At 46.6% G+C, this 17742-nt stretch overlaps 2 protein-coding genes across 2 annotated transcripts; one reads left to right on the top strand and one right to left on the bottom strand.

The window, feature by feature from the left end:
- Nucleotides 1-3548: 3548 nt before the first annotated feature.
- Nucleotides 3549-5748, top strand: ZSWIM7 (zinc finger SWIM-type containing 7; the record flags this gene model as incomplete). Its single annotated transcript, XM_026450712.1, has 3 exons — nucleotides 3549-3653; nucleotides 5312-5431; nucleotides 5562-5748. Coding segments are annotated over 2 exons (222 nt in total), but the record flags the coding sequence as incomplete, so codon positions are not given.
- Nucleotides 5749-6543: 795 nt separating this feature from the next.
- LOC111526446 (adenosine receptor A2b) lies at nucleotides 6544-12629 on the bottom strand (the record flags this gene model as incomplete). Its single annotated transcript, XM_026450711.1, has 2 exons — nucleotides 6544-7612; nucleotides 12416-12629. Coding segments are annotated over 2 exons (875 nt in total), but the record flags the coding sequence as incomplete, so codon positions are not given.
- Nucleotides 12630-17742: the final 5113 nt, after the last annotated feature.

The raw sequence follows: 17742 nt of genomic DNA, 5'->3' as shown, positions 1-17742 counted from the left end.
AGTGGCGCGATCTCTGCTCACTGCAAGCTCCGCCTCCCGAGTTCACGTCATTCTCCTGCCTCAGCCTCCCGAGTAGCTGGGACTACAGGCGCCCGCCACCACGCCCGGCAATTTTTTTTGTATTTTAGTAGAGATGGGGTTTCACCATGTTAGCCAGGATGGTCTCTATCTCCTGACCTCGTGATCCGCCCGTCTTGGCCTCCCAAAGTGCTGGGATTATAGGCGTGAGCCACCGCGCCCGACCGGCAGTTGAACATTTTACTTTGAGTCTTAGCCCTTGAAAGGTTCAGGCAAGGAAACCTCTGTAGAATTTCTCCCCATCTCAAGTCACCGGGCATTTATTCAGCATGATCTAGGAAGCAATTATGATGGACGGGGGACTCGCAATAAGAAGGAAGCAGTGAACTCACTCCTGTAATCCCAGCACTTTGGGAGGCCGAGACGGTCAGGAGCTCGAGACCATCCCGGCTAACACGGTGAAACCCCGTCTCTACTAAAAATACAAAAAAATTAGCCGGGCGTGGTGGCAGGCGCCTGTAGTCCCAGCTACTCGGGAGGCTGAGGCAGGAGAATGGCGTGAACCTGGGAGGCGGAGCTTGCAGTGAGCCGAGATTGCGCCACTGCACTCCAGCCTGGGCGACAGAGCGAGACTCCGTCTCAAAAAAAAAAAAAAAAAAATGCAGTGAATTATTCTAGTCAGTATAGAATCCCAGAGGCTTCTGCTTGCTTAAGTTTAAATCTACAGAGAAGAGATGAGATAACTAAAGGGAGAAGAAACCTAAAGTTTTATTCATTGGTTATAGTTTGGACACCCAAGAATTATAGGCCGGGAGTGATGGCTCGTGCTTGGAATCCTAGCAGTTTGGGAGGCTGAGGCGGGTGTTCACCTGAGGTCAGGAGTGCAAGACCAGCCTGGCCAACCTGGCAAAACCCTGTCTCTACTAAAAATACAAAAGTTAGCCGTGCATGGTGGCACATGCCTGTAATTCCAGCTAATCAGGTGGCTGAGGTAGGAGAATGGCTTGAACCCAGGAGGTAGAGGTTGCAGTGAGCCAAGATTGCGTCATTGCACTCCAGCCTGGGCAACAAAGTGAGACTCTGTCTCAAAAAAAAAAAGAGAATTATACATGTCACTGCTGGATGTTGTGGGTTTTTTCTTTAGGATTAAGTGAAAAACAATCTGCTTTAATGGTCTCCTTCAGTGTAAGCTTCCATACATGCGGGGAAATCTCTCCATTGATACTGAATGGTCTAGGTGATATGTTCATAACACGTCAGAGCCTTGCGGTAGGTAATATGCAAGGTGTGCTTTTTCAACACCTAATTTGTAACTGGGCGGAAATTTTTTTTTTTTGAGACAGAGTCTTGCCCTGTTGCCCAGGCTGGAGTACAGTGATGCAATCTTGGCCCACTGCAGCCTCCGCCTCCTGGGTTCAAGCGATTCTCCTGCCTCAGCCTCCTGAGTAGCTGGGATTACAGGCACCTGCCACCACGCTCAGCCAGTTTTCATATTTTTAGTAGAGACGGGATTTCACCGTATTGACCAGGCTGGTCTTGAACTCATGAGCTCATGATCCTCCCACCTCGGCCTCCCAAAGTGCTGAAATTACAGACGTAAGCCACTGTGCCTGGCCTGAACTGAAATCTTGAATGTGTTTAGTAGGTATCTTCTTACCCAATCATTGGCCATATCTGGTAACCTAAAAACTCCGAAGGAATTCTGACTGCGTCAAAAAACCATACTGAGGCTGGCTGTGGTAGCTCATGCCTGTAATCCCAGTGCTTTGGGAGGCCAAGGTGGGAGGATCACTTAAGCCCAGCAGTTCAAGTCCAGCCTGGACAACATAGCAAGACCCCATCTCTACAAAAAATGTTAAAATTAGTATAGTGTGGTGGTACACACCAGTACTCCTGCCTATACTCAGGACACTGAGGTGGGAGGATCACTTTAGCCAAGGAATTCAAGATTGCAATGAGCTATGATCACGCCACTGTACTCCAGCCTGGATGACAGAACAAGACCCTGTCTCCAAAAAATAACAATTAAAAAAAAAGTTAATAAAAGCTGTAGTGGGATAACTGCATTATATGAACCGCTGAAAATGCAACAAAAGCGCAGCACTGGAACCTGCTGTTTGTTCTTGCAGTCAGACCACACCTGTAGCTTCATTCTCTGCGGGTAAGAAAGGTTAAAGAATCCTAGGAGTGCTAACATTGTAATTCAAAAAAAATTTAAAAGTCCTTGCTTTTTCATTTAGATTGCCATCTGAGAGCCTAAAAGTGCTTTGAAGGCCGTGTGGCAAATTCCTAAGTGGCAGTTCATTATAAAATCACCCTCAGGACATTTCTGCTTCCCTCAGATACTAATAAGAATCTTATGCCTCCAGTTGGGAAGTTAACTCTAGGAATGAAGACCTCAACAAAAAGTTTTTGACTGGCTGCTGGTAGAGAGACTTAAACAAAGGATTTCTCCAACAAATTTGTGCAGTCATACTACAGATGTATCTTGTTTTTCCTGTACCTTTCCTTTTTGTCCCTCTTGACCGCCACCAAGACTGTTAGACTGTGCCTCTTCCCAGCCCACTATGTATCAGGGTCCTCCTTCCATCCTGCTAGATGAGTAGGCAGATCTGGGCCTGCCTCTTTTCCTGAGACCTCCATCCTTAACAGCTGAGTCATTCCATTCACAAGGGTCTTTGTTTTATTTATTCTCTCTGCTCTCCTGCTCCCAAATGCTTTTCAAAAGCCTCTTCCCAGTTTCTTCTTTTCTTCTGTGACCTATTTTTATTTTAAAGACGGGGTCTTTGTCACCCAGGCTGCAGTGCAGTGGTGCAATCACAGCTCACTGCAGCCTTGACCTCCCAGGCTCAAGCAGTCCTCCCCTCTCAGCCTCCCAAGTAGCTGGGACTACTGGCATGTGCCACTACACCTGACTTTTAAAAAAAATTTTTTTTTAATAGAGACGAGGTCTCACCATGTTGCCCAGGCTGGTCTTGAACTCTGGGTCTCAAGTGATCCTCCCACCTCGACCTCCCAAAGTGCTGAGATTACAGGCTTGAGCCACCACACCTGGCCTGAGAACTGTCTTACTCCTGCCCTGCTACTGATGCTTTGCCTGTTTTTACTCTCTCTTTAGGGATGTAGGAAGCTTTAGAAATTTACACACCTGCTGTGAAATACCAAAGGTTAAGAACCCCCACAATAAAATGTAGATGAGAGATTGCCCTCTCCACTTCCTTCTTACAGTCAGCCCATAGAGTGGGCCCCATGAACCACTAGGCGTCGGAAGAGAATGGTCTATGTGGTTGGTTGAACTAATCTGAAACTCTTCAGTTCCTTTATATGAAGTCCTAAAGGTGAGAGGTGAGGAAGGGAGAGTCTGCACGCTGGAGGAAGAGAAGTTGTTTCCTCTTTGATGTAAAACATAACTGCAGTTCTTCTCAGTGCAATTTGCAGAGCAACTCTGAGTCTACATAGATAAAAAGGGAAAGAGGTGGTTTTTCCAGCACATCTTCTGAAGTCTGATCCCATCTATCCTTTCTTTGTAGGTACTTGGAAGTTCTGGTAAAACATACACATGTTTGGCTTCTTGTCATTACTGTTCATGTCCTGCATTTGCCTTCTCAGTGCTACGGAAGAGTGACAGCATCCTGGTGAGGACGGGGAAGGCTTTTCCCACTGTAGTTGAATGTAGAGAGAAATTGGCCTTACTTTGTGGTTTAACTGTTCTACAAAATGGGAATCTTACTACATGTTGAAACAAATGGTAGCTTTTTGTCCTTGATTTCAATTAGTCATCTCTTAGGGGTTTAGCCTCTCAAAATGCAATGTCATTTTTAGAACTACATCAATTTCCTGAATTTTTATTTAAAAGATCATGAGTGAAGCTTTGAGAAGGAAAAAAAGGGGAATTAGATGGCCCCATAAAAATATGAACTGAAATTCCATGTTGGCAACTTTGCATATCCTACCTTCAGCCATGTCGTATATCTTTGCACTACCTGTAAGACAGCCTGACACCACACTTGACCTTCACATGGGGCATGAGTACCTTCACCTATTCCTTTAAGCCTTTGCCAATTTCATCAGAGTCCAGACCATGAAGCAGAAACGGGACATAATCATACACACCTTATTCCAAAGGGAAAAACGCTACCTTCCTGAAAGCAGACAGCTATTTTTTAAGTCTTGCCAAAGAAGCAAATAATGATGTCCACTCCATTCTTCCCTTCTTTTACACTGTTAACTTCTTAAACATCTTGGGACCTGGCTGGCAAGTTGGGTATACCATTGTACAACAGGCCACATTCATAACTGATGTGCCGGAAGTTTATCTCAACTGCAAGAGACAGGATTGAACCAGGGCCCCTTCAAGATCTAAAGCTGTGTTCTCTGACATCAGCTGCAACATAATCATCTCCCCAGAAGCATGTACGGGCCAATATATGCAAGAGTTTCTTGCATATATTGCAAGAAACTTCTTCACTACTCTCCTCAACCCCAGAAGTATAACACAGTAGCTAAGAGAGTAGCCTAGAGACTCTGATGAGCATGTGAGTACAATACCTGTCTTCCTAGGGAGCTGTCAGATTTCAGTGAGGTAATCTGTTAGAAGCACTTCACAGCATAGTGCCTCAAGAATGTTAACCATTGCTGTGACAGCTTTCTGAAGGCAAGGAAGAAATATCACTTAGGACTAAAGTGAGGAGCGCAGCTAGTCTTGGTTTTCACCATGGGTTACATACCTTGTGCCTGATGGATCTAAGCCGTTTTCCAAAGCAGCAGGCAAAGTAAGTCTGTCTTTGTCCACTCTGATTTCTAAAGAGAATACACCTGTCTCATCATCTTTATCTGCAGTTTTTATTTATTTATTTTTTGAGACGGAGTCTGGCTCTGTTGCCCAGGCTGTAGTGCAGTGGGGTGATCTCGGCTCACTGCAACCTCCACCTCCTGGGTTGAAGCGATTCTCATGCCTCAGCCTCCTGAGTATCTGGAATTACAGGCATGCACCACCACGCCCAGCTAATTTTTGTATTTTTAGTGGAGGTGGGGTTTTGCCACATCAGCCCGGCTGGTCTTGAACTCCTGACCTCAAGTGATCCGCATGCCTCCGCCTCCCAAAATGCTGGGATGACAGGCATGAGCCACCATGCCCGGCCTGTCCGCACTTTTTAGATAATCAGTTAGAGAGCCTGTAATCTGTGTGCCCTAGTCTTTTCCTGCCAAATAAGATGGTAATGAGAAATCTTGGTTAGACTGGCCAGCCCCGGCCCTGCCTATTTCTAATAGGTGTGTGTGTTTTATATTCCAGTGCAAGCATCTCTTGGCAGTTTACCTTAGTCAGGTTATGAGGACTTGTCAGCAGCTAAGTGTCTCCGACAAGCAGTTGACTGACATATTATTGATGGAGAAGAAACAAGAAGCATAAAAGGTACAGATTGAACATCCTTCTTTCAAAATAGAATCCTGTCAAGAAATGCATTTAAAATGTCATGATTCACAAGGAAAAGAGGTGAAATAGATCTTCAGACACTTCATGTTACTGTCCCTTTTCCCTCCAGGACTGCAGGAGGTGCTGTGGGTTGGAGCCGTGGGCTGTGGAGGGTTTGCGTATGATTAGAAGCCCTGTACAGTCTTCTCAAGAAAAACCCTGAGCCAGTCTCTGAGGTGCTTGGGTAAAAAATGTCCCTGGATGGAATCAAGATTTTAAATTCAAATAAAGCCTAATATCATGTTGTGTCCACATTATTTAGCCTTTTTTTTTTAAGACGGAGTCTTACTCTGCTGCCCAGGCTGGAGTGCGGTGGCATGATCTGAGCTCACTGCAAGCTCCGCCTCCCAGGTTCATGCCATTCTCCTGCCTCAGCCTCCCGAGTAGCTGGGACTACAGGTGCCCACCACCACGCCCAGCTAATTTTTTGTATACACACAGTTAAATTGTTTTACTTAGTAAAATTTTCACACTTTGGGTTCCAAGAACTTAATAAAACTTCAACTTTGGATAGAAGCAAAATTCCCTACCTAGCTCTAGAAGGCAGAATTTGGTAGAGGAGGGATCCCATTTCACCAGTTTCTTCCCCATGGGTAGTTTTCTGTATATGGGAAGGAATGGAGCTTAAAATTATGTGATGAAAATTTGACTTATGAGAATATCATTTCCCTAGATTAATACAGCAGTTTCTTGATTGAATAATTACGCTTTTTTTTTTTTTTTGAGATGGAGTCTTACTCTGTCACCCAGGCTGGAGTGCAATGATGCAATCTGGGCTCACTGCAGCCTCCACCTCCCAGATTCACGTGATTCTCCTGCCTCAGCCTCCCGAGTAGCTGGGACTACAGGCACGTGCCACCATACCTGGCTAATTTTTGTATTTTTTAGTAGGGATGGGGTTGCACCATATTGGACAGGCTGGTTTTGAACTCCTGACCTCATGATCTGCCCGCCTTGGCCTCCCAAAGTGCTGGGATTACAGGTGTGAGCCACCGTGCCCAGCTGAATAATTATACTTTTAATTTTTGAGATCACCTTCCTAGGAACAAGTATACATTTTTAGTACGGCCAACTTTTATTTTTCCATTGCCTCTAAGTTAAAAAACATTTGCATTATAATAGTTCACAGTGTTTCACAGTAAAGTAGTTTCAGTAATTTTCTACCATAAACAAGGCAGACTTTTAAAAACAAAAGAGTCTCTTAGAATCCAATCAAGCTGTCAGCATCATCCACACAGTAAAAGCAGCTGAATAGATCATAAATATATTTGTCAACCCTTGGAGCCTACTAGTGACACATACGTATTAGCTAGATACGTGGTGGCTCCAGAGAAGTGCTCAAGAAAGGCAGTCCATGTTTTTGTGAGGTGTAGCTATCTTTCACAATGAGAATAAGCCAGCCGTGTCCTCTTTGTTTCCTGTGGATTTGTATCTTCTCCTGGAAGAGGTGAGAGCCTACATCATAGGCCCACACCGAGAGCAGGCTGTACCCCAGCCTGACCATTCCCACTCTTGACATCTGCTTGGCAGAGAAGATACCTGGAGATAATTTTGCGAAAAGTAGAGCGGAAGTCTCGGTTCCGGTAAGCATAGACAATGGGATTGACAACTGAATTGGCATGTGACAGAAGAATGGCCATGTTCATTGCCCACTTGGGCTTATTTTTACCCTGAGCAGGCTGGAAAAGAGTGACACAGTTAACAGCATGCACTGGTAGCCAGCACAGGGCAAAAATCCCCACAATCATGGCCAGTGACTTGGCTGCATGGATCTCCCGCTGGAGGGTAGTCCTCGAGTGGTCCATCAGCTCAGTGCGCTGAAGCTGCCTGCAGGCCACCATGAAGATCTTGATGTAGATCACCAGCATTATAAGCAGTGGGGGCAGAACACACCCAAAGAAATTGAAATACACCATGTAGCTCATGGGGACCACATTCTCAAAGAGACACTTCACGAGGCAGCAGCTTTCATTTGTGGTTCCATCCCAGGGTTCTGTGCAGTTGGGGGCACTGTCTTTACTGTTCCACCCCAGGAATGGAGTCAATCCGATGCCAAAGGCAAGGACCCAGAGGACAGCAATGACCCCTCTTGCTCGGGTCCCAGTGACCAAACTTTTATACCTGTTTAAAAGAACACCATCTGGTTATGGTCAGTTTATAGTGCTCTGCAACCACAATGCAAGACCCCACCTCCTCTTTATTTCCATGACCCTTTAACAACCTCTGAAGTTCACCTTCCAGGGCACTATGGCCTTTACCCTCAACACAAAAGACATGCAAGCAGGGATGAGCAGCTTTGCTCTAGCAAACTAAATGAGATCTTCATTCTTGACTTAGTAACTCCTTTCTGTTTAGTGACAGAGGATGGCCAATGACAAGAGGTGGAGAAACCTTGTACTGTAAGTCCTCACTTAACATCCTCAGTAGGTTCTCGCAAATTGTGACCTAAAGTATATGTCATAGGAAGTTAACTCTTGTTTGTGTTGTTAAGTTTGGCCTAAAGCTGCCTCCTTACATATTTTAAATTCAGCCTAAAGGTTTCTCTGTACATCGTGGACTCTAACAAGTGGGGGTGTAAACAGACTAGCCTGCACTCATGCCAGTCCCCAATTTTTGACCAATCAGATTTGGCCAACTGTTCAAACCGTGTTCAAATAGGGTAAGTGCTGAGCTATAACCAATCCAGCTGTTTCTGTACCTCACTTCCATTTTCTGTACGTCACATTTCCTTTTTCTGTCCATCGCTTTCTTTTTCCTGTCCATCAATTATCTTCCACCACATGACTGCACTGGAGTCTCTGAGCCTACTCTGGCTCAGCAGGCTGCACAATTTGTGAATCATTCTTTGCTCAATTAAGCTCTTTTAAATTGAATTCAGCTGAAGTTTTTCTTTTGACAGTATCAACTGTGGTAAAACTGGCTTTGTTATACAGTGCATCATTTTGCTTCAAGTCACAGCTTCCAAGAACCGATCGACTTTCTATACTTCCTAATTACCCAGGTACCACCCTCTGAGTCTAGGTCTTCCATAAGGTATTGTTCTAGGTCAGCAGTCCCCAACTCTTCTGGCACCGGGGACCAGTTTCATGGAAGACAGTGTTTCCACAGACCAGGGGTGGGGGTGATGCATTAGATTCTCATAAAGAGCACACAACCTAGATCCCCTGCATGCCCAGTTCACAATAGGGTTCAGCTCCTGTGAGAATCGAATGCTGCCGATCTGACAGGAGGCAGAGCTCAGGTGGTAATGCTTGCCTGCCTGCTTACCTTCTGCCATGTGGCCCAGTTCCTAACAGGCCACGGACCAGTACTAGTCTGCAGCCCAGGGGTTGAGGAACCCTGTTCTAGGTGCTTGAGATACACCAGTGAACAGAGCACACAGAGATTCCTACTAAATTTTAAGACTCAAGAGTCTAGCGGGGGTAAACAATAATGAACAAATACAAGTTAGTAAACAGTATGGAGATGTGTGTGGTATGAAAAATGAAAAAACAGTAAGAAAGATCAGGATGGGGGCAGGGCTGCAGTTTTAAAGAGGCCAACATCATGGATAAGGTGACACTTGAACAAAGGCCTGAGGCAGTAAGCACTGGAGTCAGCACCACCTGTGGCTCCAAGCAAGGATCTTTCTGGCTTCCCACAAACACCACAAGAGATTTACCTAGGACTATGGGCAGAATCATTTCTGAATACCTCTGCAGACTGCTGGAAAACAAGAGTCTGGCAATGCCCCTGTTTACTGAGAAATATTTGGGAAATAGCAAATATTAAAAATTTTTGGTCCTCTTTAAGCCATTAGATCAGGAGTTTGAGACCAGCCTGGGCAACATGGTGAAACTCCATCTCTACAAAAAAATACAAAACTTAGCCAGGCAGGGTGGTGTATATCTGTGGTTCCAGCTACTCGGGAGAATGAAGTGGGAGAGTCAGGATCACTTGTGCCCAGGAGGTTGAGGGTGCAGTGAGCTGTGATTGTGCCACTGCACTCCAGCCTGGGTAACACTGCAAGACCTAGTCTCAAAAAAACAAACAACAAAAAGATGCTAGAAACCACTGTTGGGGATACCAGTGCAAAGGGACAAGGTCCTAGTCCTTAAGAGGTTGACCAGTATCCAGTTGAGGGATACGACATGTATCAGATAAGCAGGCTCTATGACAAGTGAGAATGAGAGCAGCCACCTCTGCCTAACAGGTGACCAAGAAAGGAAGTGACCTTGTAAGAGCAATATACCTAATATACTTTTTAGATATATTGCTATAAACTAGTCTATCCATAGTTTATAGCAAAAGTATAAATTTTGTTATTAACAACTGGTCCATAATACATATGTAATGTATAAATGAACATAATGTAATGTATTAAGTAAATGAAATAAAAATCCTCTGTAATCTCTGGGAAAAAACTGGGAAATAATTTGACTGACATAACCTGAAGACTTGCCTATTTATTTCCTTTACCTGCAGTGTAAGACGTACACTTCCCAGCATGGCCGCAGAGCCCTCCAGCCTCAGCTCCACACGTCCAGTGTCTGCCATTGTTGACCAATGGCTCCCTCTGGCTCATGCTATTCTCAACATCAGACAAAGCATGTGTTGCTCTTACAAGGTCACTTCCTTTCTTGGTCACCTCTTAGGTAGAGGTGGCCACTCCCATTCTCCTGCCCCATAACTCACTTGTCATAGAGCTGGCTTATCTGATACCTGTGGTATCCCTCAACTGGAATGTCAACCTCTTAAGGACTAGGACCTTGTCCCTTTGTATTGGTATCCTGAGGACCTAGCACAGTGCCTGGCACATAGTATGTTCTTAATATGGCCATTACAGGCCAGGCATGGTGGCTCATGCCTGTAATCCCAGTACTTCAGGAGGCCGAGGTGGGTGCATCACTTGAGGTCAGGCATTTGAGACCAGCCTGGCCAACATGGTGAAACCACGTCTCTCCTAAAAATACAAAAATTAGCTAGGCATGGTGGTGGGCACCTGTAATCCCAGCTACTCAGGTGGCTGAGGCAGGAGAATTGCCTGAACCTGGGAGGCAGAGGATGCGGTGAGCCGAGATCGCAACATTGCACTCCAACCTGGGCGACAGAGTGAGACTCCATCTCAAAAAAAAAAAAAAAGGCCATTACAAATACATTCATCATTTATTATCTGACTTTATTAAGCAGCTTTAAAGAAAGACTCCACTTACTAGGAATACTTGAAGTTGCAGCCTGGACAGGCAGAAGAACCAGTAGTTTGCTGTGGAAGTTAATTGAGGTCTCGCCTCATAATTTACAATTATCTCTAATCTTTTCTACTCCCTCTTAGCAACAGGCAGCTCAATCATGGGCCCCTGTACTACAGAGGACCTGCTGGGCTCAGTTTTTTCACTGAAATTTTCTCGGCCAGTGAATCCATCTGTTTCCCACCTCATTCAGGAATGTAAATTTCTTCCTTAAAAAAAGTTGTTCTTTGTCATTGCCTCACTGGAGGTGTGAACAACACAATTAGTCCCTGCAGCATAACAAGGAAGCCTCCCAAAGGCGGAGCACTAAGAATCACAGAACTTCAGGTCCATGAGGCAGCCCAGGCAGCAGCCTGCCCTTACTCCTCCTTTGTTCACAGGACTAAGCTATATCGAGTACAGCGGGTAACAGATCAGCTCTGGGGGATGAACTTATATCTGGGATAAGGAAATGATGGCACTTCATTCTCACGATTGATCTAGCAGATCCATGAAGTGGTTCTGGCCAATGAGACACACAAGGACATCTGCTAGGGGACCTCCAGGAAAGATTTTACTTCCTGATGAAGAGAGAGGGACCCAGGAGGAGGGCTTTGCCCCATGCCCATCCTTTTCTGCTTTTGATGCTCTTGTGGAAGGGTGTGATGCCTAGAGCTGCAGCAGCCACACTGTGACCACAAGGGACAAGCCTGGAGACAAAGCTGATGGCAAAGCAGAAGACAATAGAGCTTGGATCCTTGATGACACCTTTGAACCACCTGACTAACCCTAGAACCATCATGGCTCCGTATTCTGGTTTCAAAAGATAATTAAATGTTTTGATTGCTGATAACACTGTGAGGTACTCTGTTAACGCAGCCAAACTGGAGAGGACTTTTATCTTTCTAGTCCAATCTCTCTTATTTCACAAATAAGAAAAGAAAACAAAGAAAAGAAAAACAAAGCTAATACACAAACCAAAGACCAGAAGCTAAATCAGTACTCACAGGCCTGTGTTCCTTGCACCATGTCATGCTGCCTCTTTTTTTTTCCAAAGCAATATTATATTTGGAGTACCCTGTACATAGAGGCTCATTCATGGGAGTGGCTTCCCACGAGCGTTCAGAACAACAACTGGAATCCACCCCATCTTAACTTCTCATAACTGCTGGATCCTACACATGTGCAAAACTGTCATGCCTTGTCTTGGATAAGGAAAAGCAGCTAATTCAATCAGTGGGGCAGCTGGTCACTGCCTTCTCTGTGAACCTCCATCCCACCTCTCTTCCCTGTTGGTTCATTAGTTCATTCGAAGAGTTTTTCGTTTGTACCACACATTCTGCCAGGCACTGGAAACACAATCACTGCCCTCGTGGAACATAAGCTAATGGGAAAGACATAAAATAAGTAAACATAAATCTGAAACTATGAATTGGGATGGGTTCCACCATACCAAAAAGAATGGGATGTGCTGATAAGAGAAAAATGGAGGCCTTGGATACAGGATGTCAGGAAGGCCTTTCAGGCAGAAAGCTAAAGGTTGAGGAGTGAGAAATTTGAGAAGCAGAACATTCCGGGCAGAGAGAACAGCATGCACTAATAAGGCTTTCATGCAGGAAAATGAGCCCAAGATGAGGCAGGGGCCAGTTCATAGGCACCAGGACCCATGGAGGCCTTAAGCAGGGGATGGTACTGATTTATGTTGTAAAAAGGTTACCTGGCCAGAGTACGGAGACTGAATTTTAGGGGAGCCAGAAGAAAAGCAGAGAGATCAGCTAGGAAACTATTTTTCTCAGTAGTTGACTCGAGAAAACATCGGCTTGGGCCAGGGTGACAGCAAAGATGATGGAAATGGATATACGCTATGGAGGCAGAACCAACAGGTCTTGAAGATCGATGGGTGCAGGAAGATGAAGACTGGAGGATGATTCCTTAGGGTTTTCCCCTTATGCGTTTGCATTTCCTGAAAGAGAGAATTAAAGGAAGAGTGGGATAAAGATCAAGAGAATGGTGGATGTGCTCGTACTGCTGAAAATGATCAGTAGTGAAGATGCAGGAAAAAGGGACAGATTATTATCATTATTTTACTTTATTTTTAATTATTATTTTTTTTTGAGATGGAGTCTTGCACTGTCGCCAGGGCTGCAGTGCAATGACGCGTCTTGGCTCACTGCAACCTCTGCCTCCTGGGTTCAAGCGATTCTCCTGTCTCAGCCTCCTGAGTAGCTGGGACTACAGGCGCCCGCCATTACACCTGGCAATTTTTTTTTTTTTTGTATTTTTAGTAGAGACAGGGTTTCACTGTGTTAGCCAGGATGGTCTCCATCTCCTGACCTCGTGATCCACGCGCCTCAGCCTACCAAAGTGCTGGGATTACAGGCGTGAGCCACTGTGCCCGGCCAAAGGGACAGATAATTAAAGGAGATAAGAATGGGAGGAGGTGAAGGATGCAGGGTCCAGGGCACATGGGGAAGGACATTTCCTCAGCTGTAGTGGAAGGAAGGACAAGAACAGCACCAGTACACGGAGTGGGACAGTTGAGTCGTGAGAAGATGAGCCAGAATCTCCTTCAAGAACTGCTGTTACCTCAGAGAAGGATGGAGAAAGTCATCAGTTGAGGTAGGAGAGGAACCACATGACCAAACTCCAAGTTTTGTTGACAGATGCCTGCAGACCCTCCCCCAGGTGTCCGGACGGCTGGCACGGCTACCACCGCCTACACACCCGCTCTTTGGGCAGCTCTGGGCTGTGGACCTCTCACATCTCATCAAACTACGCCTCCTAAGGTGAGAGCTGCTATCTTCAGTTTACAGGTGTGGAAGCCACAAGGCTCAGAAGGGCTACCTCATGTGCCTGCTGCTGCTAAACTGCAGTCAGGACACAGACCTCGTCTAATCTGATTCCAATTTTGCCCCAAACAGCCGTTTTCCTGCATAGCAATCTACAGCTCTTCCATGTTCATCTCACAAATTCCAGCTCCCTCCTCCGCCTGACCACACAGCTGTAAGTCAGCGGCTTGAAGGCTTGAAGGAAGGGGTTTCTGCCACCCTCCTGGGAGGCAGCCCTCAAGGACAGCAAAAAGAGGCGTGCTGGAGGACATAACCAGACCCCTCAGCACAACCTGTGTAGGAAGCGGAGTGTTCTCTGCGATGTTACGGTATGTGTGTACAGTCACCTCACAGTATGTACACACAGGGTTGGTTGCAGGACCCCCACGTATGCCAAAGTCCTCACATACTTAGGTTCCGCAGTTAGCAGCCCTCCGTATACGTGGGTTTCACATGCCAGGAATACTGCATTTTCAGTCACGTTTGGTTGAAAAAATCCAGTACAAGTGGACCTGCGTAGTTCAAACCTGTGCTGTTCAAGGGTCAGCTGTGTTGGCTTTGGTCCGCAGTTCCTGGCACATAACTCCCATAGTCCTTGTTACTTCTCCCCAGACAGGCCATGATAACTAAAAATATATCTCTCTGTCTTTCTGTCTTGGAGCTGTCCATAAAGAAATTCTCTGACCTAGCTTGTTTGATTGTGACTCATAAGACCTGCATTTCAGAAGGGGTTCTGCCCCTCCCCTAGAAGAAGGCGCACAGGCCAAGAAGCATCGGAACAGATAGGTTTTGCTGAGTTTCCCCATTCAGCCTGTCAGTCTGAGATCATGCCCTTTTCATCCACTCACATTTCCACCTGGTTGTCCATGCTTGAGTCATGTCTATCCAATGCAGAATCCAAAAAAGGGCTACACGGAAATGGTACGGAGAGCTTCAGGACAGCCAAACACATGGAGGTTCCTGAAGGGTGGTGCACCCAAGGAGGGCATGGAAACGCCGCGCTCCTCCTCACACCTCACCTTCTGTATCTCTTCATCTATGTCCTTTGTAGTATCATTAAAAACATTTTTTTTTTTATTTTTTTTTGAGACAGAATCTCGCTCTGCACTCCCAGGCTGGAGTGCAGTGGTACAGCTGAGGAGGTGTCCTTCCCCACGTGCGCTGGATCCTGCATCCTCCAACTCCTCCCATTCTTATCTTCTTTAATAATCTGTCCCTTTGGCCGGGTGTGTTGGCTCATGCCTGTAATCCCAGCACTTTGGGAGGCCGAGGTAGGTGGATCACCTGAAGTCAGGAGTTCGAGACCAGCCTGGTCAACATTGTGAAGCCCCCGTCTCCACTAAAAATACAAAAATTAGCCGAGTGTGCTGGCGCATGCCTGTGATCCCAGCTACTCATGAGGCTGAAGCAGGAGAATTACTTGAACCCAGGAGGCAGGGGTTGCAGTGAACTGAGATTGCACCATGGCACTCCAGCCTGGGCGACAGAGCAAGACTCCATCTCAAAAAAAAAAAAAAAAAAAGGCAAGCAGGTGTCCCCGCACTGGGCAGGACACTGGAAGGAATGCCTGGGGACTCTGGCATCTCAGGAGGGCTCTGGTAACTGCCTGCCATCCTGCCATGTCCTCTCCTTTCCCACTTCTTGCTGGGCCTCTGTCCTCTCCCCAGGCCTCTCTCCCTCCCCGGCCCCACCCCTTGCTGCAGATTCTGCCTCCCTCCCTGCACTCCAAACACCCTCAGGTCTGCATGCGCGTGTCCATTTTCCCAAACATTCCTGAAGAGCATGGGCCACGTCCTTCCGTTCACCAGCCCGTGGCAGTCACTGCTCTGCTGCAGAGGTCACTGAGCACTGCAGTGAGGCCAGGGAAGCAGGACAGCCGCCCCAAGTGTAGGAGAGTGGATAACAGGCGACTGAAAAGTGAACACAGGAAACACAGGCAGCTTTATTATTCTAAACAAGGCAGAAACAATCCCAGCCTTTGCAGACCCACACAAAAGGGGGTTCTGGGAAAGTCCACACTCCGGGAAATGACTATGCCCCACCACTGTGTACGGAGCTGTGCTCTGATCCATCCATTCGTCTTATAAGGAGTTCATTAGCTAAGGAGATTGATAGAAAAACAGTCACATGGAGGGAATCAACAAAAGGAAACAGCGTGAACACTGAGGTTACATAAGGAAACGGGGAACCGCCAAGGCCTGCATAACAAGCACTGGCCTATTTCTGGGGCAGGGTCTCCTCCTGCTCTGGCTCTGTGGCCCTCAGCTCAAACCAGGCTTAGAAATCAATTCCTAGTTCTCAAGGTGCTCCTAGTATAGATAAAGGGCAGCTACCTGGGGAGTGACATTGAGCCTGGCCAGTCCAGCCACAGGCTGGATAGAGCCTGAGCTTCCCATCAGAAACACTGGCCCCAGAACCCGCCTCCAAGTTGCTGCTGAAGCTTTTAACATAAGACGGAATGTGTACAAAGCACTTTATAAACGCAGATGGCTAAGTAAATGCACAGAGTTCTACTGTCACTTCTTAAAAGTGTTTCCTGTTTGTTTTAGGGACGGTTCTTCCCTTTATAGTCTATCTAGCTCACAAGTTTTAAATTCCTCTGAAATACATACATTTCTGCTATAAAGCAATATATGCATTCTTAGAAAACCTCATGTTATCTTATTGCACATAATTAACAGGACTTCTGTGAAACATGGGGCTAGAGCAGACAACTCAAACCTACAAAACGTTGTCACTAGAGCACTAACAAAATCTTTTGGGCCACCCAGGCAGGCAGCTCAGTGGGGCGAGAGGCTGCCACCATGGGTATTAAAACTGCACCAAAAGAGTCAAATAGAAAGCCTGGCAAACTTTAATTAGAGCAAGGCTGACAGGTGCCAAGACAGTGCAGACGAAAAAGGAGTTCTACGCCGAGGCAGGTGGATCACGAGGTCAGGAGATCGAGACCATCCTGGCTAACACGGTGAAACCCTGTCTCTACTAAAAATACAAAAAATTAGCCGGGTGAGGTGGTGGGCGCCTGTAGTCCCAGCTTCTCGGGAGGCTGAGGCAGGAGAATGGAGTGAACCTGGGAGGCGGAGCTTGCGGTGAGCCGAGATCGCGCCACTGCACTCCAGCCTGGGCGACAGAGCGAGACTCCGTCTCAAAAAAAAAAAAAAAAAGGAAAAAGGAGTTCTGAGCCAGGGGGCTCTTAGTAAGTTGGGCCTGGAGGCAGTGTAGCCTGCCACGGCCAAGACCCCAACAGGCTAGGATGTGGCTTTCTACAGGAGTGCCAGCTGCAGGCACTGGATTTTTCTTGCTCCCAGGAGCCCACAAGGCTGACTGCGGCAGAGCAGTCAGAGGGCTTTTTCCTTTCCTGCTGAAGACGGTCATTCTCCTCTCCCTATTCCATCTCCTTTGCCTAGGCAAAATCACAGGTGAACCAAAGCAGTGTCTCCATTATACCAACATCCTTCCCCTGCTCACCTGCCACGCATGAATTAATTCACAGTACAGAAGTTCACATGGAAGCAGAGTAGCTTATCTGCCCCTGAGCTCTCAGGACAGCTCATGACCGCCCAGAGCACCTCTTCCGTGTACCTACCACATGACTGCATTTTCTGTCTCTTTCCACTGAAGGATGAGCTCCTCCATGGAACAGACTCACAGCTGTATCCAAAACACCTAACACTGCCTGGCAAGCAAATGGTGAGAGAAAGCCTGAGTTTATAAGAGGGAACAGAACCCGCCTTCTTAATCAAATAAATTTGTGGAACACCCACTTTTAGGACTTGGGAGTTCTAAATAAAGCAAAGTATCAAGTGCGTGAACACGGTTTCAGCTTCAGCTTCAGCTTACAAACCACTAGAGGCTATCTATGTAAGAGGGGATATTGTTATGACGAGCCTCTGAGCAGCCTCCCATTTTTCAGATCTCCCATGGGACCAAACTACAAAACTTTTTCTGTTTGTTTGTTTGTTTTTGAGATGGAGTCTCACTCTGTCGCCCAGGCTGGAGTGCATCTCGGCTCACTGCAAGCTCCGCCTCCTGGGTTCACGCCATTCTCCAGCCTCGGCCTCCTGAGTAGCTGGGACTATAGGCACCTGCCGCCATGCCAGCTAATCTTTTGTACTTTTAGTAGGGACGGAGTTTCACCATGTTAACCAGGATGGTCTCAATCTCCTGACCTCGTGATTCGCCCATCTTGGCCTCCCAAAGTGCTGGGATTACAGAC

The sequence above is a fragment of the Piliocolobus tephrosceles genome, unplaced genomic scaffold (genome assembly GCF_002776525.5).
Source record: "Piliocolobus tephrosceles isolate RC106 unplaced genomic scaffold, ASM277652v3 unscaffolded_23997, whole genome shotgun sequence".
NCBI classification, from domain to species: domain Eukaryota; kingdom Metazoa; phylum Chordata; class Mammalia; order Primates; family Cercopithecidae; genus Piliocolobus; species Piliocolobus tephrosceles.
The sequence above is the reverse complement of the archived record's forward strand: the minus strand, read 5'-3'. Positions and strand labels throughout refer to the sequence as shown.